The sequence below is a fragment of the Coenobita brevimanus genome, chromosome 57, assembly GCF_032717465.1.
Source record: "Coenobita brevimanus isolate Jiangsu-jjx chromosome 57, ASM3271746v2, whole genome shotgun sequence".
In the NCBI taxonomy this organism is placed as follows: Eukaryota; Metazoa; Arthropoda; class Malacostraca; order Decapoda; family Coenobitidae; genus Coenobita; species Coenobita brevimanus.
The window spans coordinates 33,879,725-33,903,913 of NC_137010.1; the positions used below are offsets into that span (position 1 = coordinate 33,879,725).

General features: G+C 43.3%; 1 protein-coding gene across 1 annotated transcript in view; it reads left to right on the forward strand.

The window, feature by feature from the left end:
- The window catches only part of syd (JNK-interacting protein syd), a 466,678-nt gene that overhangs the window by 10,008 nt on the left and 432,481 nt on the right, over window positions 1–24,189 (forward strand). The window contains exon 2 of the mRNA XM_080274254.1: window positions 8,922–9,008. Within this exon, the coding sequence (XP_080130380.1) occupies window positions 8,922–9,008 (87 nt within the window). The remainder of the gene's footprint in view (window positions 1–8,921; window positions 9,009–24,189) is intronic.

The window sequence follows — 24,189 nt, forward strand, 5'->3', positions numbered from 1 at the left end:
ACAGTCTTAGGCCAAAGGCTCAAAGTCTTCTTGGATGACATCTTTCCTTTGTCTTGCCTTAAAAAAAAAGAAAAAAAATTGGTAGAAAATCGTTTACTTTAAATATGTATCTGCAGTTGGGAGTTTGGTTGTCTGAGTCATGTGCTGGTTCCTTGTTAGCTAGTATACGGTACTTCATATAACTCGTACTCATGTGAGTTACATCAGAGTTGTGTGCCCAGATTATTTTTTTTTTAGCCAGATGCCTTAATCCTTTTTAAGGGATGGCCACAAATTACCTCCATGTCATTCTACCCTCTACCATTTGACTGCCCTGTCTCCAACTCACACCCCTCTCTCATGAATGTCTCTACTGTGATCCTCCATCTCATCCTCGGTCTCCCCCTCCACCTCACTTACATACACTTGTAGTCATGCCTTTGCCATCCTTTCACATGGCCAAAACATCTCAGAATATTTTAGCCACATCCACATCAACACCACAACGTTCCTTTAGGTCCTCATTTGTCATTCTATCTCTCCATGTAACTCCACATGATTCTCACATATAGCTCATTTCCACTGCTGTCACTCCTGTCCTTCTAGTGGAATCCATATTTCACTTCTTTGTTGTGGGTTTCACAGTGCCATCATACAATGGCTTTTTATTTCCATGCTTGCTCCCGTATTTCTAATCATAACTCTCAGTGAAGCAGGAACGTTACTTCTCTGTGGTACACTTTCACGCACTTCCCAAAACTGTCCTTAGTCATCATCACACTACCTACATACTTGAAGACATTCTCATTCTCCATTTCCTGACCATCCAGCTGTAGCATGCATTCTGTGACTTCTTTTCCCCAAAGACCACACATAATAAACACATAAAAGACATCCCCTTCAGTACCATAGGTCTATCTTCTTCCTCCCTATCATCATCATCATCATCATCGTCATTGTTGTTATCATTTTCATTTTAAAGCTGAATTCAGTCATGGGTTAAGTAATAAGTACCATATACATTATATATAAAAAAAAGAAGTCTTTCTTTGAAAGGTTTAGTGGAGATCACTTCTAGTCCGTTCACTACCAGAAGAATCATAATTTTAATTAGCCCATATATCTCATTGGCAGTACACTCAGGGATGAGTGAAGCTGGTCACTCTCATCTTAAATGTCAAGACCAACTTGCCTAGCCCCGGGCTTCTACGCTTCTCATGGGGCAACGTAGGGTTGGATGATGATGATGATGATGGTGATGATGATGGCAATAACTAGATTAGGCTATAAGACATTGTTGTAAAGAAGGGGTTAGCCTCTTCACTCCAGGAACTTGCTGTCTGTTTTGTCATTGCTGTGTTACATCCAGAAAAATACATTAAACTTTGAGGAAATGTTGGAGTGATATAAAATCATCAGGTACTACAATATTCAGAATAAAATGAATATTACACCATTGGATTGAAGTAACAGTTATAATTGATTTTTTTTTCTTTTTTCTATCTCCTGATGGTTTGATACAAATTTGGAAGGTTTTCATACTCAGTAGGTTAGATATAGCCATCATTTACTGCATCACTACAAGAGTTTTTTTTTCCCCAAAGCTTAAGAAAAATGAAATAATAAATAGAATTGAATAAGAATAAATCAGAACATGTCGCTGTATTTAGGGGGTTGAGCAACATGAATAGAGCAGCAAGTCCACTTCTAGGTCAGGTACACCATGACTTGGCCATACCTCTCCCCTGCTAATCCCATTGGCTGTGGCATTTCAGGGAGGGTTTACAGAGAAAGGTGAATGGAAGTTTAAGCTCTTTTGGCACACCTTCACACTTTTTGCTGTACGGTAGTTCTTCTTTATCATCATCCTTGTCATCATCATAACCTTATTTTTGCAACGTTAGGTTTGAACACTGTAGTCCATGCTGGTTCTCTGAACCATCTTAACCTGGTTTGCATCACTGCTCTAACATTTCTTATGCTAGGTCTCTCTCATAGCACACTCTTAATTCTCTCATTCAGTGATGCCCATCTAAATATTCTCATTTCACGCCCTCCTGTCTGCATGTTTCCCCTTTTTATCACTGCCTTCCTGTCTGTGTGTTTTCTCTCTTTTTAACTGACACTGGGCAAGTCTTTGCTGTACGGCATAACTCTTCTTATGTATATACTGGTACTGTAGTGTTCTGGAGAGAGCTCTTTGCACTAAAGGAGGACTCACTCATAGCTAGTTAGGAGAGGCATTTGTTCTCCAAACTTCTTCTGTCTGTTTCACATTTTAGCAGTGGAATTAGCCTCAGCTTCTCTTGCACTCAACATAAAATCCCAGATACAGTAGCAGGACTTCCAGGCAGCCTAAGTGGCTGTCACCTCAAACAACAATTGCCATTCTGTCTTCATCAGCCTGAACTCCCCAACATACTACACACTGAAAATTTCTTGCATCCTGCAGCGTACTTCCAACATCACTACATCTCCTGTGACCCCGAGATAGTGATAGAATGGATAGCTATGGAAGATGTGCAGATTGGCCTGTGAGGAAGGTAGGGGCCCAGGGGATTGGAAGTCAGGTATGCTGGGGAATTGTTCCCCTGTATAAAGGGGAAGGGAAAAGAGCAGTCTGCCACAGTTATAGGGGTACTGGTACAGTATTTGTCTTCTTAGTGTATTGGGAAAAGTTTGTGGTAGGATGCTTATTGGTAGAGTTTGGAAAATAAGCAAATAATTAGTTGGAAATGAACATTTGGGTTTTCGGAAGGGAAGAGGTTGCATAGATCAGATATTTAATCTGAGATGTTTAGTGGAAAAGTATCTAGAGAAGGGAAGAAAGTTGTATGAAAAAGTTGTATGTTGCAGTCATGAATCTGGAGAAAGCAGATCGGTATGACAGAGCAGATAGGTAAGGAATGTGGAAGGTATTAAAAATATATGAAGTAGATTGGAAGTTGTTGGATGCTGGGAAGAATATGTGTGAGGGTGCTTTGGCTGGAGTGTGTGTGGATAGGGAACAAGTTCTTTTTTATCTGAATGTTGGATTGAAACAGGGATGTTTCATTTTTCTGTGGTTGCTCATTTTATATGTGGATGGACTTACTTAGAGTTAGGTACGAGGTTGGACAGTGGTTGTTGGAGTGTCTCTAATAAAAGAGGGTACCAGTATGGTTTGCTTTCTGTACTGTTGATTGTTTGATGATACTGTATTGGAGCTGCAAGGCTTGGTGGATGAGTTTGGGAGTGTACCATTTGTAAGAAACGGAATCTAAAATTGAGTGTAGGTTCAAGTCTGGTCTTTGATAAAACTGAAGTCACAGAATGCACATTGACACTGGATGGTGAAGATATGAAAAATGTGAATGCATTCAAGTGCCAGTACTTAGGTAGTGTAATGAGTAAGGAAGGAAGTTTAGAGGGTGGAGTACTTGAAAGGGTAACTACATCAGGGAAGAAAGATTGCTGGTTCATTGAAATACAGTGAAAAGGAATAGGGAAGTTAGCATGGAAGTAAAAAAATTCACTGCATGACAGTATTGTGATCCTCACTCTGACATACATATTGGAAGGGAACTTGGATCCTGTTGGAAGGACACAAGTTAATATTGAGAATGGTGGAAATTTGATAGAAGCATGTAGAGTTACATGAAGAGACAGTCACTCAAATAAGGAAGTTAAGGAGTGTTGTGGTATTGATGTGGGTGTCATTGAAAGCTTTAAAAGAAATTCTGTACTCTGAGATAATTATACCGTGTGGAGAGGATGGAGAATGAGATATTGACTAGAAGGGTGTATGTGAGTGAAGTGGAGGGTGAGGGGGAGACAGTGATATGGAGAGATGGAATGGAGAGATATACCAGTATGAGAGAGGTGGTGTGTGAGTTGGAGGAAGGGCAGCCAAAAGGTAGAGGATGGGGCAATGTGGAGGCAGTTTGTTTTTACTCACTCCTTATGGGATTAAAGTGTCTGAGTATAGATAGAAATTCTCATGCTTAATTATAGCACCTGGTGAATATTTTCATGCTTGGCCAGTTCTGCCCCCAAATTTGTTTTTATTGGTACCGTACACAGTACCATACTGATACCTTACTGAATTTTGAAATATATACTCTAGGTTATAAACTCAAAAGCAAATGAAATGATGAGTCTCTGACTGGGGTATGGTGCTTTTCTCCATTGTCATTAACCCATTAACTGCTCATGGTGGTTTTTCGGAGGCGTCCGTGGTGCGCAGGCATAAGGGTAAAGATGAAATTTCCCAAAGGTAAAATTTTGTCTTAGGAATTGAGAGAACACCTGCCAAAGTATATAGTAGCAAAATATTAGCTCAATATTTACCTTGGTAAAGCCATGGATGAACATTGAAGTGTGTGATTCCCTATTGGAATGTATGGTTTTCATTTTCTTTTTCGGTTTCGGTTTTGAAGGCTCAAACGTGCCTGCATGGGTCGGCCTTGGTCACCATGGCACTATATTCGAAATTCACCAGCGCAGCCAGGGCTGTATTGAGCAGTCGCACTCGGAACAGCCCAGGCTGTATAGACCAGTTAAGGGGTTAGACGCATTACTGTATTTGAACAGTCGTGTCTTGTGCAGGTTAAGGAACAGGTACAGCTGCAAATAGCAGTAATCTGTGACTAATGGGAACCTGTCTAAAAGGATTTCTGACACAGCCAAAATTTCAGCAATGTGATTGCCTGAAAACCCTTTACAGTAAAATGCACCCAAACATCAGACATTAGAATCTACTGTGCTCGATGATAGTGTAGCTATTTTCAGATGATTTAGCAACAGTTTATATTAAAACATCCCACATATACCTCAGACTGGTGTATTTTACCAGCCATGAATAACCAAAACTGGTAAGGTTGAAACAGTAAACAACAAGGGATGACTATACTCTCAGTCTTATAGCCTAGCTACATAGTGTACAGATATATATAGCCTATGGATATATTGCACACAGCAGGACTATTTAGTAACATGTCAGAAAGCAGAAGTTGAGCCTCCCAGTGGTGGTTAGGGATATGTGAAAGCTTCCACAAATAGTTCTTAGACAAAAACAGAACATGATACAAATCTGACATAGCATAAAAACTGGACCAGAAGCTTCTGTAGTTTCTTGTATGTTGTTTCATTTCGTGTCACATGTGTCCCACTGTCATGTTGTCTTAGGACATGAATTAGTCTACATGAAAATTTTTCCCTCCTGAACCTGCTTCCATTGTTTTGATGTGACACTCATGTGTTTATGCCAGGCAGAGGGACCACTGATGCCAGATTCATTGTTCGACAGCTTCAGGAAAAATATATAGGAAAGAAAAGGGATCTGTACTTTGTTTTTATTGATTTCGGGAAGACCTTTGACAGAGTCCCTAGGGAGGTGGTGAAGTGGACAATGAGAGAGCTTGGGATCGAGGAGTGGCTGGTTAGTGTGGTTATGGCTGTGTAGCCTATATGGGTGCTTGCACTCAGGTTAGGGTAAATGGAGATTTGAATGATGAGTTTTCTGTGAATGTTGGTGTGCATCAGGGGTCAGTCTTCAGCCCCTTTTTGTTTATTATGGTACTCAAAGCCCTCTCACTTGACTTCAGAAGTGGACTCCCGTGAGAGATGGTGTATGCCGATGATTTGGTGTTGATTGCATAGAATGAAAGGGAGGCAAAGGAAAGATTTAGGAAGTAGAGATATGCTGTGAAGAGTATGTATGATGGTGCTAAGGCTGCAGTGCATGTGGATGGTGAACTGAGTGAATTTTTCTCTTTGAAGGTTGGGTTGAAACAGGGATGTCATGTCTCCATGGTTGTTCAGTCTGTACAAGGTAGGGTAGTGGATGTTGGAGTGGCCCTGGTGAGAGAGGGTAGTGGTTGGAAACTCCCTGTACTGTTGTTTGCAGATGATACTGTGTTGTTGAGTGAAGACGAAGGGGAGCTGCAAGAATTGGTGGATGAGTTTGGGGGAGTGTGTAAAAAACGGAATCTAAAGGTGAATGTAGGGAAGAGTAAAGTGATGGTCTTTGAGAGAGGTGAAGTCAGTGAATGTACAGCGAGGTTGGATGGTGAGGAATTGGATAATGTGAGTACGTTTAAGTACTTGGGTAGTGTGATGAGTAAGGATGGAGGTTTGGAGGGTGAAGTGCTTGAAAGGGTACAGCAGGGAGGAAAGGTTGCTGGTTCCTTGAAAGCAGTGATAAGAAGCAGGGAGGTGAGCATGGAAGTGAAAAAGTTACTACATGACAGTATTGTGATACCAGCTTTAACGTATGGAAGTGAAGCTTGGACGTTATTGGAAGGACACAAGTCAAGAGCGAGAGCAGTGGAAATGAGTTATTTAAGAGGAGCCTGTGAAGTCACATGGAGAGAGAGGCTGACAAATGAGGATATAAAGGAGCGTTGTGGTGTTGATGTGGATTTGATAGGAAGCATTAGGAGGAATACACTGAGGTGGTTTGGCCATGTGGAGAGGATGGAGGGTGAAAGACTGACGAAGAGAGTGTATGTGAGTGAGGTGGAGGGGGGAAGAGGGAGGGGGAGGCCGAGGATGAGATGGAGGGATGGGGTGGAGAGGTATAGGAGAGAGGGGTGTGTGAGTTGGGAGCAGGGCAGTGAAATGGAGGGGAACAGGGTGACGTGGAGGCGATTTGTTTGTGGTCACCCCAAACGGGATTGAGGTGTCTGGCAATAGATAGATAGATAGGTATGGTATGGGACACAAGGGCTTGTGAGTAAATGCAGATATGGTAAAACAAAAGTGGTGGTATCTAGGGCTGGAGGTAGTACAATACTGTCAAAGAAGAGGGAGAGCAACCATGTGCAATTTGTCACAAGGGTGTGGGAAGTAATTCCATCCTGTGCAGTGTTTGTGGTAAGTGGGTGCATAACAGATATAGTGGTATTAGAGGTAGATTGTGAGATAATGTTGATTTCATGTGTGCAGTGTGTCAGAGAGAGCAGGGGGAGATTGTCAGGCATGAAAGGATTGATCTTGCTGGTGAGTCTCTTGAGTGTATGGAAGAGTTTTTTTTATTTAGGAGACATGTTATGTGCTGGAGGTGTGGCCAGAGTGAGGAATGGTTGTAAGAAGTTCAGGGAGCTGTTGCCTCTTCTGACATGAAGAGGGCTCTCCCTCCTGTGCTAAGGGATCTTTGTATGCAGCATCTATTAGGAGTGTAATGCTGATTGGTAGTGAGAGCTAGGCAGTAAAGGAAGAGGATACAGTATTTGCAGGCTCAAACGTACAGAAATGGCAATGATTAGGCTAGGTGGATGTGCAGTTCATCCTAGAGTGTAAGGCCTGGGGGGGGCTAGATATATGATGGAAGAGTTGAGAGGTAGGATGGGACTGGAGTTTATTGGTGTTGTGATGGGGAGAGGTAGATTGAGATATTTTGGGCATGTGGAAAGGATGGGTATGATAAGTGGGGGCAGAAAGTTAGAAGTGTTAATGTTAGGGGTAGGGTTGTGAGAGGTAGACTCTAAAAGACCTGGGATGAGGTCATTGAGTGTGACCTCAGGGATAAGGGATGGAATAGGGAAGCTGTCAGAGATCAAGCAGCATGGAGAGCCACCATTAAGTGACCAAGGCCGACACATGCAAGCATGTTGGAGCCTTTAAAAACAAAACAAAACGAAACTTGTGCTATTGAAAAGTAAACCTTGCTGACATTAGCCTCAACACCCATATCAAATACTGTAATTACATAAAAGGGTTTGTGTCATCATCCCATGTTTTTCACAAGTTGTAGGGAAGACACACTCACAGAAAGCATAATCCGTGAATGATGAACACTGGCCTAGAAGGACTTTCACAGCCATGAGCTGACTGTGCAATTGCCTAAAAGCTTTCAGTATCCCCAAACATTACCAGTTTGTAAATTTATGTGATGAAAGTGTATTTTCCAAGATTTTAGCTATAAATTTTGTTAAAGCTTCTTAAAGTACACCTTAAACTTGAGTAAGGTACGTTATATATTTTGTGTTGGTTTACTGATCTGCGAATATCCAAAACCATCCAAGTTAATACGGAAAATGAAGGATGACTATATATGATAAATGTTCTGTTGTTTAGTGTTTCAGCAGTTCATTGTTGCATTATAATGACGTAAGTACTTTAGCAGCATGTAATTTAACCTCAGTTTATAATTACGTTTGCTTAAACCTAAAACTTATTCTGGTTTTATTACAGGTCAGAGTTTTCCATCAAAAATTTTAATTCTCAACTGTTACGGACTATCTACATAATTTCTTCATTGTTACCAGTTCTTTGCTGATTAAAATTGCCTTTATACCTGCATGTTTAGATTTGCTCTGAACACTTAGGCCTAATGTTAGAATGATTACAGTATCCATCCACCCATCAGAGGTATCCTTAAATGGACTTGATCAAGTTTGACTTCTATTAGGTCAGGACATCACTCACTCCTCGAGAGTAATCAACTTAAATTTGGCTTGGGTGGAATCATAGACAATACAGTACATGCCCTGTTTGTAGAATAGGCCCACACAACATAGTACCAGTACACACAGGGGAGCACTGCACAGCACATGCTACAGTAAGACACAGATGCAGCATCAGTGGTGTAGGGAATCTATGGACAACCCTTTAGGAGTGGTTTCTTATTTGCATTTGATAGGTCTTCTTGGGTAGGCAGACTGGGGTTAAGCAAAAATAACAACAGTTCCTCCTTGACAAGTAAGTATGGTCAGATAGCTGCTGTACAGTAGCTGTTGAAAATGTACTGTACAGAAGAAATGTAACTGCTCAATACTGAAAGATTAATAATGTACCAATATCGTACTAAGAAACATTATGGTACACAGGAAAACGCCAGTCTGTTTTGAACCTTAGAGAATGGAAGTGTTGGCTGTGCTGGAATGCATTCAGAGCTGTCAGTTTAACTCAGAGGACAAGCCATAATTTTAGTGTACTCAGTCCCCTTCTTTCATTTCCAGGTTGAAGTGGAGTTGCTGCGTGAGGACAATGAACAGCTGGTTACACAATATGAACGAGAGAAGCAACTACGGAAAGCTGCCGAGCAGGTCTGTAAATACAGATGTTTTAACAGTAGCACCACTTAAGCAAAGGCTGTGTTTTCACCTTTGTCAGCTTTGTCTCTCCACCAAATTATAGAAATTCTCATGAGAAGAATGTGACAAGTTAGTGAGGGATTAGTAGTGCTCCAAGAATGAAGTGATGGATTTTAGTGAAAGCAGAATACAGTAGGGAAGAGTATAAGGATACAGTTACTCTATCAGTGAATAAGGTAGTATAGTGTTTATATTGTATTATTTTTCATTAATAAAGGCTTCAGTGTGCTTGCATATATTGTCCTTGGTCACCAAATGATGGCTTTCCATGCAGCTTAATCTCTGGCAGCCTCCCTATTTAGTCCCTTATCCCTGAGGTCACACTCTATGGCCTCGTCCAAGGCCTTTCTCAGTCCGCCTCTTGCAGCCCTACCCTTGCCATTCACAGTTCTCACTTTCTGCACCCTATTGTCATCCTCCATCCTCTCCACATTCCCAGACCATCTCAGTCTGGTGGAGGGGCCATCATCATATGCCCTAGGAAGAGGCATGCAAGGAATAGCAAGGCCTGAAGCAGGTAGGGAACAATCAGACAAACCACCATGTGAACTGCAGTAACAACTGTCCGAGAGAAGGTGTTCACTACACTGTTGCCATGCAGGAAATGAGAACGAGAAAATGGGTCTGTAGCAGATGCTGGGTGAACTACCCAGCCAGATAGGGCGGTGTCACCCTGCTATTCCCGCCCCACTGGGCGAAAGTTTCACGCGGCCATAATTTCCACCCGGATGCATGCATTTTGTCTGGAAAAAATGAAAAAATGTACAAATAATGGTTCTGAACAGCTAGATAACAGTGTCCGGGTAATGGACATCCGGATAATAGAGGGATTACTGCAGTTATGTGCACAGTAATTTTAGAATTACAATGGAGCAGTAGGAGACAAAGCACTGAGAGGCCACAAGTTTTGCAGTAATAACAAGCAAGGCATGGGAGGCCACAGAATAAGTCATAGCACCAGGGTTTTGCCATCACATGGTCACAGCAGCAGAGTGCAGAGTTACATCTTCACTGAGCAAGATCCATGAGAGACAGAGTGTGTAGGTTGGGGCCGCTTCCACAATGAATTCTGATTGGCTGGGGGAATTGCAGGGTTTTCCTGGGTACTGGTTGGCTACTGTTTACAAATGGTTGATACACCATGCATCCAGATATTGCATAAAACTGTTAGGTACTTCCCGTTTTGGTGCCGGACATTGCATAATTTTTGTCTGATGTTGCTTGAACCTCTAACTGCCGGGTGTCAGTCAGAACTGTCAAAAATCGGTGGCCGAGGCAGCGCTGGGTGTTGGTAGGAACCGCAATTGTTTTCTTGGCACAGTTTGAAGTGGCTGCTACTTTATCTCATCACCAAAAGCTCGGGGGAGACTCCCATCAGCACGCCTAACCATACCTCAGTCGTCTCTGTGACTTTTCCAGGTGTTGGACGATCTTTTCTTAACTTTTCTCATCCGATTTCTTTCCCGCCTCACGTGGACTTTTGCTTCATCCACCCCTGCCAAGCCTCTTTCCAAGGATACTAGGAAAGAACTCAGTGATAGTGCCACAGGGCGTGCCTTGGACACCATTGTGAGTGGTGCCCATATAACTGACGAAAACTTACCTGTTCGCAGAGCAGACTATATAAAGCTGGTATTGATGTGTGTTTGGTTCAGTTTTTTTTGCATTCAACCAGTGTGAGTACAGGCAGCATGAAGGTGTTGCCATGAGATTGCCACTAAGTGCAGTGATGGCATCATTGTTTATGGAAGTGCTAGAGGACGAACATTACAAACAGATCATTAATAGCAGTTCTGAATGATACGTAAACGACGTTCTCATGACCACGAACTGTAACACCAACATAGAAAGGATGAAAGAGAGACTCAGTCAAGTGCAACAGAAAATACAATTCATCATCATCATCCGGACCTCCTTTCCCACCCAAGGGCTGGGTGAGGGGTAGCAATGTCCAGACAGCCCAAAATTTCCCAATCCAATGGGCCACGCTTCCATTCACTCGTCATTCAAGCCCCCGGGATCCTGGCTCTATCAGATACGCCAAAGACAGTCACCACGTTCTGTAGCTTCACACAGTCGTATCTGACAGAGTCAATCCAGACGCTGCCACATTAAAATGGTGTGCCAAAAATCCCTGATCATGCACTTCTCCTCACAACATTCATTCAGCCAGCTTGATCTTCTGTCAGTTCCCTAGCTTCACCGACTTCCAAACCTCTTCCTCACACATTCATCCACCATATCTCTGCACCTTCTCCTTGGCCTACCTCATCTCCTCCCTCCTTCAAATTCACTCAGATATACCTTCTTCACAACTCTATTGTTATCCATTCTCACCACATGACCGTACCATCTCAGTACACTCTCTTCAGTTCTGGTGTCCACCGACTTCCTCACTCCGCATCTTTCACGAATCACATTATTTCATATCCTATCCACCCTCTGTACTTCACATACATTCCTCAGCAGTCCCATCTCCACTGCTCTTACTCTTGACTTTTCATTTTCATTCCACACCATAGTCACATCCATATGTTAAGGTTGGCACTAACACTCCTTCTTGTTAGCGTCGTGTAGCTGCGACACTCAAGCCTCTGTTTCTTATCAAGGCCTTCATTGCACCAGCTACTTTTCTTCCTTGTGTCACTCTGCTTTCAACTTCCTTTGCACATTTTCCTCTCTTTTCTATCACTGTACCCAGGTATTTGAACTCTCTCACCAATTCCAGTCTCTCTCCATTCACTGTTACATTGCACTGGGAGTTACCTTCTCTCTCAATAACCATCACTTTACTCTTTTCTACATTTACTCTCAAGGAACAATGCTCACAGACATCAGCAAAACTCTGCACTAGCCTACCAAGTTCTTGTCCGGTACTTGCAAGCAGTACTGCATCATCAGCATACAACAAATTTGAGATATTCCATCTGTCACCATTCATTACCAATGCCATCCCTCTCTCCGTTACTCGTGTTTTCACTTCTCTCATCACCCATCTATATGTACAGTGAACAACCATGGGGACATCACAACCTTGTCGCATGCCCACACTGATCGTGAACCATTCACTTAGATGCCCATTAACCCTGACACATGCTTCACTACCATCATAAAAACTCTTGATGTCACCTAACAGCTTACCGTGTACACCATACATGCGCAAAACTTTCCACAATCCTTCTCTGTCCACTTTGTCATATGCTTTTTCCAGATCCATGAATGCCATAAACACCTTAAGGTCCTTCTCACAAGCCTTCTCTATTATCTGTCTCACTGCAGATATTTGGTCCACACATCCTCTCCCACTCCTAAAGCCACCCTGTTCATCACTCACTAGGACTTCTGATATCTCTCTTACTTTCTCTATAATAATTCTTCCATATACCTTCTCAACCACACTCAGTAAGCTTATGCCACGATAATTCTTGCACTCACTTCGTTCACCTTTATTTTTGTACAGGGGTACAGTTACAGCCTTACTCCACTCTGCAGGCACAGTTTCACTCATCCATGCCTTCTTACATATCTCTAACAAGCACTTCATTTAATTCTTTCCACTACATTTAAGCATCTCTGCATACACCTCATCAACCCCAGCTGCTTTCCCGTTTTTCAGCCGCTTCACGGCACTCTTCACCTGTGCAAGTGTCACGTCTCCTGGCACTGCATTCCTTCTCTGCACCCCCCCAAAACCAATCATGTTTACAGCTGCTCTGCTCTCTCTGTCCCCATTCATCAGGCTTTCAAAATATTCTTTCCATCTGATCCTTACTTCATCTCCATGGGTTAATAATCCACCACCTGCATCCTTCACACCATCCCATTTCTTTCCGCTTTCACTTTTACATTTCCACACCTCTTTCCAGAATAACTTTCTATTTTCAGAGTAGTTTGCATTCATTTTTCTTCCTAGATCCTCATTTACCTCCTTCTTTTTCCTCTTCACTAGTCACTTTACGTACTTCTTGCTCTCAACATATTCAGTTCTTATTTATATGAACCCCTATCCTGTAACCACTTTAGCCACCTCTTCCTCTTTTCTTCCACCGCTCACTTTACCTCCTCATCCCACCATGCCGTACCTTTCTTCCTTGTTGTTACTCTTGCCACACCACACACCACTTTAGCATTCCTAACTAAGCAATCCCTATATGCATTCCACAATCTGTCCAGATCCATTTCATTCCAATTCAGTAATTCTTACTCGTCCTCTGCTTTGGTCCTGTATTCATCTGCCATTTCTTTGATCCTTAGCTTCTCAGCTTTCAATCTTTCTCCCTGACTGCTCCTCTCTCCTGATCCACCTCACTCCTCTCAGCTTGATCATGCATACCACAATCATATGATCTGACAGACCTCCACATCGTCCTCTCACAGCCCACGTATCAGCAACCATTCCCATCATCGACCTCTCTACAAGCACGTTATTAATCAGGCTTCTTTCAACATGATCCCTGTTCCCTCTATACCATGTATATTTATGTGCATCTCTGTGTTTGAAATACGAGTTACAAATGCACAACCTCCTCTCCTGACACATATCCTTTAGTCGATTCCCATTATCATTTTCTCGTGGTACTCCATAACAACCCGTTATGTCATCCCCCATCACAGTCACTTTATAGCTCCTGGTCATTTCTCCCACTACTTCACCCAGGTCATTCCAAAACCTGTCCTTTTCTCTCTCACTCCTGTCCTCACACGGTGTATCCGCTACAATCACTGCCACTTTCACCTTCTCAAACTTGAACTTGACATACATACACCTCGAGCTTGCACATTTGTAGTCTCTCATTCCACTCTGCCACACCTCATTCATCAACAAAGCAACTCCTTCCTTGCATCTTCCTTGCCCATTCATTCCTGATCTTACATATTTCACACCCTCCTACTCCTCCACTTCGCACCCTTTCATCTTCATTTCACATAATGCCATCACGGCATATCTCGCAGTCTTAAACACATTCACCATTTCCACCCTCTTGTCCTCCTCATTCACACCTCTCACATTCCACATGGCCATGCAAGTCTGCCCATTTGGTTGGGGCGAAAGTGATGGTGTCTTACCTTTAGATTAGCAGATCAGGAAGCAAGGCTAAATATAGAATACTGTATACAGAAAACCCACTAATGAAGACTATTTTATTCACTACTTAAGTGTACACGATGAAAGAACATAAACAGGAGTGGTGATAGGGTTCTTCCAATGAGCATTAAACCTTTCAGGTCTCAAATAGGTCCCAAGGTCATGTTTGAGAGATGCATTTTTTGGAAAAAAGTCAAGGCTTGCAAATATAGAAAAATAATATCATATTCATGCACAAGGACGTAATACACATCTGCCTATAAAACATTAGAGCTCTAGTTGCCATACAAGTGCTGCAAAAATGATGGGAAGTTGCATAGCAAGTGGTGTGTGGTAGTGTGGTGAGTATTGCCATCTCAGCGGGTAGGTGATTTCTTGGTGCATAGGCGACATGATTGCATTGTTTGCTTCCATGTTTTTCCATAAAAAACAGTGTACTGATATATGTACTGTACATTATATCTCATGTGATTTGTGAATGATTCTTGAGATGTTTTCTTTACAAACAACAAACTAAACAGTTACAAGATCCTTATAAAACTATCATTTACTAGTTACTACTAATTTATTTTACTTTGCCCTTATTTTGCTTAGTACTGTCCAAGGCTGTGGGTATGAGAACATGAGGGTAAGCCTAAAGCTTGCCTTTTGTATGTACATATGTTTATTTCATTGTTGCTGACTGTATCATCCTGTGTTCTTACAGGCAACAGTAGAGACAGTGATCAAGTACTTATTATTTCTCATAATTGACGGTGTTATAAGTATAACCAGGAAATGTGAGAAACTCATGAAATATGAATAAGAAAAAAGTAAGGAGATAGGAACAATCATTTGTCAGTAAAAAAGGCAACACTGGTTGCACGTGTATGTCTGCCTGGTAACAAATAAATGCATGGTATGTGTATAAAAGGCTACAGAAACAACCTTAGAGACCTAAAATCTTAAATCTGTATATATTTTCCCTCAATCAGACACTCTAACACCTAGGAAATGACGTACAGCGCAGAAATCTCTTGCTTGCCTATGACACGGTAGCTATGTGTGTAAGCGGGAGGCAGGGGGTGGGGGATTGGAGGAAGAGTGGAGGGTGGAGGGTGGGAGGTAGAGGGGTGGGGGTTCAGTGGGAGGCAGGAGGGTGGAGGATGTAGGGGGTGGGGGATTGGAGGGAAAGTGGAGGGTGGAAGGGTGGGAGATAGAGGGGTGGGGGATTGGTGGGAGGTAGGGGGGTGGAGGAAGGGGGATATGAAAGGGAGGAGGGAGGTGAGAGCTATGTATCCTCCAGAGCAGTAAAAATATATTGCAAACAATATTCTTTTGCTAAATGAACTGTCTGATACCAAAATAGTAAAAAATATTGCCAGATCAACAGTATATTTGAACCAATACGTGCAACCCAGCCCCCCACCATGATTAGTCCTTCCCAGACTGTGTAAACTAAAATATTGTGATCTACACATGCCTGGTAGAAGCAGAGGGGTCTGGGGAGCGGCTTGTATCCTTATTTCATTCACCAGCCTCACACACCAGTTTTCATTCATGCCTAAATATGCTGCCATGGGAGTGGCTAGGAGACCCTTACCAAGAAAGCCATTACAGTGGCCAGGAGACCTGAAAGGGTTAAGGATATGGAGCCAAGAATTCCTATGGGAGGAGTTTCAGCATGTAACTGAGACTTTCATCAAACTGGGCTATCCCAAGGGTCTCCTGGTCAAACTAAAGTAAAGGGAGCATCTATAATGGAGATGAAAGAGAAATATAAAAATAAAAACTAGTATCTAATTGTTCCACAGTCAGAAATTGTCACTGAATGACGTAGGGCACACCTTCACACAGGGTTCATCATTAGTGCCACGGGACAACAAATAGCTGATATAGTGAAAGGGAAGAGATGCAATATAACAAATGAGAATAGTGTAGTGTACAAGATTCCATGCAACGGATGTGACCACAGTTATTTCGGAGAAAGAGGGATAATCGGGATATTATAGGTGAGCAGTGTGTGAAGAACGATCAAGGAAGGATAGTGGTGAACAGTAAGGATATTAAAGATGCCGGTTGTTAAATGAGGAGTTTGACTGGGACAGGGAAGGTTTGGGGCCAGCAGATCCAGTGTATGGCCCTTGGCCTTTGATTGAAGCTGCTACTGAGGCAGTTGGCAGGATGCAGGTGGGGAAGGCAGCAGGTGTGTCTGGGTTGACTGCCTAAATGTTGAAGGCCTCAGGAGATACAGGGGTGAGGTTAGTCACTGACCTATAAATATGATTTTTTATGAGTGTGTTATCCCAGATGATTGGCTGAAGAGTGTAATTTTAAATGTGTATAAAGGGAAGGGTGATGCCCTGGAAAGAGTAAATTATAGAGGTATAAAGCTTTTAGATCAGATAATGAAGGTAATGGAGAGAGTTTTAGAAGGTATGATTAGAGAAAGAGTGAATATTGATGAGATGCAGTTCGGGTTTATGCCAGGTAGGGGGACCACTGATGCCATATTCATTGTTCGACAGCTTCAGGAAAAATATATTGGCAGGAGAAGGGATCTGTATTTTGTTTCATTGATTTGGAAAAGGCCTTTGACAGAGTCCCTAGAGAGGTGGTGAGGTGGGCAATGAGAAAGCTTGGCATGGAGGAGTGGCTGGTTAGGGTGGTTATGGCTATGTACAGTATGTGGGTGCTCGCACCCAGGTAAGAGTGAATGGAGATTTGAGTGATGAGTTTTCCGTGAATGTTGGTGTGCATAAGGGGCCAGTTTTGAGTCCCATGTTGTTTATCATGGTACTTGAAGCCCTCTCACGTGACTTTAGAAATGGACTTCCGTGGGAGATTATGTATGCTAATGATTTGGTGTTGATTTCAGAGAACAAAAGGAAGGTGGAGGAAAGGTTTAGGAAGTGGAGAGATGGTATGGGGCACAAGGGCTTAAGGATAAATGCAGGTAAAATAAAAGTGATGATATCTAGGGTTGGTGGCGGTACTGTCAAAGACGAGGGAGAGTGGCCATGTGCAGTTTGCCACGAGGGCATGGGAAGTAATTCCATCTTGTGTGATGTTTGTGATAAATGGGTGCACAAGAGACGTAGTGGTATCAGAGGTAGACTGCGACATAATGCTGATTTTAAATCTATGGCGTGTCGGGGAGAGCATGTGGAGATTGTCGGGCATGAAAGGATTGAACTTGCTGGTGAATCTCTTGAGTGTGTGGTAGAGTCTTGATATTTGGGAGACATGTTGTGTGCTGGAGGTGGGGCTGGAGCTAGCTCTGTGACTAGGATGAGAAGTGGTTAGAAGAAGTTCAGGGAGCTCTTGCCTCTCCTGACATTGAGAGGATTCTTCCTATGTGCTAAGGGGTCTTTGTATGCAGCATGTGTTAGGAGTGTAATGCTGTATGGTAGTGAGACCTGGGCAGTAAAGGAGGAGGATATTCGCTGGCTCGGTCGTACAGAAATGACAGTGATTAGGTGGATGTGTAGAGCGTCCCTGCGTGCAAGGTCTGGGGGAGCTGGGTTTACGATGGAGGAGTTGAGAGGTAGGATGGGACTGGAGTGTATTGGTGTTGTGATGAGGAGAGGTAGATTGAGATGGTTTGGACATGTGGAGAGGATGGAGGATGATAATTGGATGAGGAAGGTGAGAAGTGTTAATATTGGGGGTGGGTTATGAGGGGTAGACCGAGAAAGATATGGGACAAGGTCATTAAGTGTGACCTCAGGGTTAAGGGACTAAACAGGGAGGCTGCAGTGGATCATGCAGCATGGAGAACTGCCATTAGGTGACCAAGGCCGATGCATGCAAGCATGTTGGAGCCTTTAAAAACGAAACAAAATGAAACAGGCAGAGGTTTTGAAGTAAGAATAAAAGAACATAGTGTAGATGTGAAATTCCACTGTCCTAGTAGTGCATTAGTCAACCACACTGATAGAAGATGTCATTTGCCACAATGGAAAAATGCCTCAATATTAAAGAAAGGGGTCTCAAAACAACAGAGAAAAGTGATGGAATCTTCATACATCACAACCAGTAAAAACCTTAACAAAAGGACAGGAAACATGGTATGGTCAAAAACAGCAGCTAAGGTGGTTGCCTAGTGGAGGGAGTGGCCACTTTAATGATACCCTTGGGGGATAGGATCATCTAGTAAGCGACACACACCTGGGACGGTACACAGGATGGCATAGTCTGACAGCCGGCAGAGGGCGATTCCCCATCACATATATACAGTAATCCCACCAAGATCTGACGTAATAGAGCCAAAGGCATGTCCAGGACTTGGTTTTATCCGGGACTTGGGAAAAATGCCCCTGGACAGTTACTTATAGACCTCAACCAAACCTAACTTTGAAAGCCACCTAAATAACTCCCTACTGGACAGGCACAGCACCTATTTAAGACCCTGTGCACACAAATAAGGGACAGAAACCATGAAGTAAATGAAAAGGAACCAGAGAATGAGAAATCAGAAGTCTATCTATCTATCTATAGCCCGACGCCCTAATCCCGCAAAGGGTGGCCGCAGACAAAACGCCTCCAAGTCACTCTGTCACCCACCATTTGACTCCCCTCCCCCCAACTCACTCCCCCCTCCCTCATATACCTCTCAACTCCATCCCTCCACCTCATCCTCGGTCTACCCCTCCCTCTCCCTCCCTCCACCTCACCTACATACACCCTCTTAGTCAGTCTTTCATTCTCCATCCTCTCCACATGTCCAAACCACCTCAGTGTATTTCTCTTAATCTTTTCAACCACATCCACATCTACCCCACAACATTCCTTCACTTCTTCATTCGTCAACCTGTCCCTCCATGTCACTCCACATGCTCCTCTCAAGTAACTCATTTCCACTGCTCTCACTCTTGACTTGTTCCCCTCTTGCAAGGTCCACGCCTCGCTTCCATACGTCAGGGTAGGGATCACAATACCATGATGCAGTGACTTCTTAACTTCCATACTCACCTCCCTATTTCTCATCACTGCTTTCAGTGTGCCAACAACCTTCCTTCCCTGCTGTACCCTTTCACGTACTTCATCCCCCAAAGTTCCATCCTTACTCATCACACTACCCAAGTACTTGAATGCACTCACATTCTCCATATCCTCACCATCCAACCTCACTGCACACTCTGTGACTTCATTCCTCTCAAACACCATAACTTTACTTTTGTTTACATTAACTTTCAGCTTCCTCCTCCTACACACTGTCCCAAATTCATTCACCAAACCTTGCAACTCCCATTCATCTTCACTCAACAATACTGTATCATCAGCAAACAGCAACAGAAGTGAGTATGGAAAATATTTAGCAGTGTACAGGGTACTTACAACATGTACGTAGCTGTCATGAAGATTAAACTGCCTCCTCTATGGCTCTGACAGTGGTAAAGGTGCACTTAAAGCATGTACAGTAATCCAGTGTTGCGCTGTACTTAATCCTTTGCACTGTGAATTATAATTGTTTAACACTGCACATTCTGCTCTTACTTGCACCATGCCAGTTGCAACACACCAGTGTTGCACTCTGCACTTAATCCTTTGTATTATGAATTGTAATTTGTTAACACTGCGCAACACTGTAAATTCCCATATGGTCTGGTGGTGAGGTATTGCAGTTTATTCACAAAAGCGAGCACATGGGCAGCCATGGCGATGAGCATGCAGTCACGATGGTAGGTGGGTGGGAAATGGGGAGGATGCAGGGGCGCTCTAACAGACGTCGCCAGAACTGTGCACCAAAACACAGCTGTTCGTCACCGCACAGCAAATTTAGAGTAGGGGTGAACACATATCATCCCTTTTTTTTGCATTTTGACGTTTTTTGGCCATTTTTAGACCCAAGCCAAAATGTCCGAGACTTGGAGTGTCCGGGTCTTAAAGGGATTACAGACGGGTCAGGGTCTTACAAGCTAATTGGGAGCAAGGATTTTGCTAATCAGCAGAATTCTCGTTAAACGAAGTGAAGAACTTGCGGGGAAAAAATGGGGTTATGGAGCAAGGCCTCCAAGCAACCTCCCTTAAAACCACCAAAACTGACTTTCTGATCGTTTTGAGCTGTAATAAGGAGTTCATAGAAGAGGGTAATAAACCTGAAATATAAAAAATAACACTAATATAAGCAGAATAACATAAATTATAGGTAAAATAGGGGTGGGGTGAACAACCAGCCAAGTAACCTCCACTGACCACCAGAACCTGTGATGGACAATTTTAAGCATGAATAAAGGGTTAATGCACATGAAATACAAATGCACTCGTCTCGATTCTAGGGGATTTTACCTCCTCGTTAAACAGGCAGTGGTTCAAATTCCAAGACCTTGTATTAGCGATTCTCGTTAAGCAATTGCACGTTAACTGGGATTGCCTGTACTGTATGAGCTCAGCCAGTCCGTGAGTTTTTTCAGTACCCCTGAAGAAGCCACAGGTGAAACTAGTCGGGAATAAAACTCACCTCTGTTTCACCCATGTTTCCTTCCATCTCCTTCCCACACTTGTAGAAATAAGTTTTATATATATATATATATATATATATATATATATATATATATATATATATACTGTATATACAGTATATATATATATATATATATATATATATATATATATATATATATATCTATATATATATACTGTATATATATGTGTGTGTGTGTGTGTGTGTGTGTGTGTGTGTGTGTGTATACACCCACTTCAAATTGACTTAGGACCTACACACAGAATTGCTATGGGAAAGTTGTGTGTCTTCGCTTTGTGCTTCCTCCTCTACCAAGTGAATTTTTGGGGCAAGAAGTAACTGGCAACTCCTCTGGTGTTGGCGGGAGTTGGTGAAACACTCAGCACGTCAGTGCATGCCCAGAAGCGAGAGTGGGAGCATACCGGTATGTTCCCGTCGGTCCGAGCTTGCACCTCCCTCTTTTTTTGTATGCATTTCTTTTTGCCCTGTTAGTTTCCTAGAGTCGAGTTGTCATGCCTGGAAAGTACTGCTCAAGGGATGAGAGGGTCTGTATCATTGCATGGAGGCAGGATAATGTCCCTATCAGCACGATTTGTGAACATACTGGACGAGCAAAATTGACTGTCATGAAGATTCTTGCTGCAGCACGCGGCCTGCCACCTGATGTACAAGAGCACAAGCATGGCGGTGGAAAGAAGAGGACGACTTCCAGAGGTACAGATACTCTTCTGAAGTGGGAAGTAATCAAGAATCCTAGACTGACAGCAGCAGAATTGAAGAGAATGCATCTCCAGCTGTTACATCTCAATTCGAACTATCCAACATCATTTGCAGAAGGAGCTGGGTTTGGCAACCTGTACCGCAGCCAAGAAACTGCTTCTTACTGACCGCATGAAGCAGTGCATTCAGTTTGCCAGGAAGTATGCACAGTGGACATCGGATGAGTGGAGAAAAGTTATGTTTTCTGAGTAAAGCACATGTCAAGTGTTCCAGGTGCATTCTGCCAAGGTTCGTCGCCCTGCCTCCCGTAATCGAAATGACCCTGCTTACACGGTGCCGACTGTTAAGCACCCACAATCAGTAATGATATGGGGGTTTTTCTCAGGTGAAATGGGAAGGGGAGGGCTCTACTTTCTTCATAAGAACTTGATGGTGAATGGTGGCCATTACATTCAAGTTTTGAAAGATCGTTTGTTAAACTTTTTTACTACTCATGGGTGCGACTTTTTCATGCATGATTCAGCTCCATGTCACAGGTCAAGAAACATGACAAAATGGCTTCAGGATAATCAGATTAAGGTCCTCGACTGGCCTAGCAACAGTCCGGATCTAAATCCGATAGATAACTGCTGGGCAAAGATGAAAATCATGGCAGAGAAGAAGACACCCAATCTGGACAACCTCAAGACTGAACTGACAAATGTTTGGTGCAAAGAAATGTCCTTAGATTACTTAGGAGATCTAAGTGATTCCATGCTAAAATGCATCCAACTGGCCCTGAAAAACAAAGGAAACATGATTTCATATTAATGAAGGTCATTTCATGAACAAACATTGTGATATACTATGATTTCAGTGTTTTTTTATTTCATATTAATGAAGGTCATTTCATGAACAAACATTGTGATATACTATGATTTCAGTGTTTTTTAATGCCTAGTGGGGGGGAGGTCCTAAGTCAATTTGCAGTAGCTGTATATATATATATATATATATATATATATATATATATATATATATATATATACAGCTATGTTCATTTGTATACAGTAATCCCTCAGTTATCCTGATGGTCTGTATCCAGTCGTGCTCCGTATCTCTTCAGTATGACTTGGCTGTTATACCGTATCTGATTTATTTGTCCATAACCGGACATAAAAGTTCTGACTTTGGCAGCTGGCCGGCCTGCAAAGTAAAAAAAGTCCATAGGGGGGATCACCAGCCTCTCTGCCCAGTGTCAGTGTGCGTGTAATAGACTGTATGTAACCCAAAAGTTGAACAAGAATGGCTGTATGGATCTCTACTGTATGGTTGAAATCCCCTGGTTACCCTCATCACCAGAAACACACCAGCAGCGCATGAGGAAAACAGATGTAACCCCAAAGCTGAACGAGAATGGCTGTATGGCTCCCTACTGAGTGGTGGAAATCCCCCAGCCACCCAGATTAATCGGAAACTCCCAGTCATTCGTTGGAAACTCCTGGCCATCTGCCCTCTTACCGAATGATCAAAGTCGCATCGCTCTCCAGATTACGTGGCCACTCCTTAAGCCCATGATATACGGGACCCAGTGTTTCTGTTTTGTTGTGACATTTGCCTGGGCGAGCGAAAAGGACCCTTGCACTCGTAGGTCGCAACAGAATCCTCCTACCAGTGTTCTGGATGCACAGTAAGAAAGCGTGGACCACCAGCACCATCTTTCTAGACTACTTCCACCACAGTCTCATGATGGAGGTGTGGTCATACCTTCAGGAGAAGGGCCTTCCTGGCAAAATCCTCTTGCTCTTGGACAATGCTCTGGGCCACCCACAGTTACTCGAGGGTATGTGTGAGGATGTGGAATTTGTGTTTTTGCTGCCCAACACAACCTCCTTGATACAGCCTCTTGACCAAGGTGTAATAGCTGCCTTCAAGGCATATAACACCCGGAGGTCAATGCAGAGGCTTTGTGCATCTTTGGATGCGAACCTCGACCTGAGTGTCACCATTGCTGACTGCCTCATGGTGGTGCAGGAGAGTCTGAAGGATGTGCATCCTGAGACAGTTATTGCCTGCTGGAGGGCTTTGTGGCTGGAGTGCATCCGAGATTTTGCAGGATTTACTCCTCAGGAGCAGGTGAACCAGGCCGTGAGGAAGACAGTGGAGTTGGCAAGGCTTGTAGGTGGTGAAGGATTTGAGAATATGGCAGAGGGTGAGGTGAGGGAGCTGGGGGAAGAACATGATGTGACCTTCACCGACGAAGAATTAGTGGAACTTGTGCTGTCAATGAGCGAGGAGGAAGATGCAGAGGAGAATCCTGACGACGCCTTGCAGCAGCAAGGCCTCACCCTTGAAAAGCTGGGGGAAATGATGATGCCGATTGCACAACTGAAGCAACTCTTCTGATTGTGATCCTTCAGTGGTGAGGGCGTTGAAGGTGATGAGTGGCATAGATCAGCCCGTAATGCTTTACAAAACACTGTTCGATGACACGAGGCGGAAGCGGTCTCAGTTGCCTGTCACAGTGTTCTTCTCAGAGGCACTGCGACCTCTTGCTGCTGCTGCTGTCTCGCACTCATCTTCCTTCACCACATCTGAGGCTGAGGAGCCTATATCTGTGCCTGAACCTCAACCAGTGTCTGACTGTTAACCTGTTCACTTTGACTGTGATGGTGCATCATCCTCTTCATGTGCCTCTGAGGATGATATCGACGATCCACCACCATTCAGCAATGATGCTAGCAGTGGAGATGAGGTGGAGTCTACGTACATGTAGACTCATTATGCCACGCAGTTACACTCATCATCTCATCCAGTCATCCGTCATCGGTAACTGCACAGCTAATCATCTTCAACATCATCAGTGTCATCATCATCATCATCATCATCATCATCACATGTCG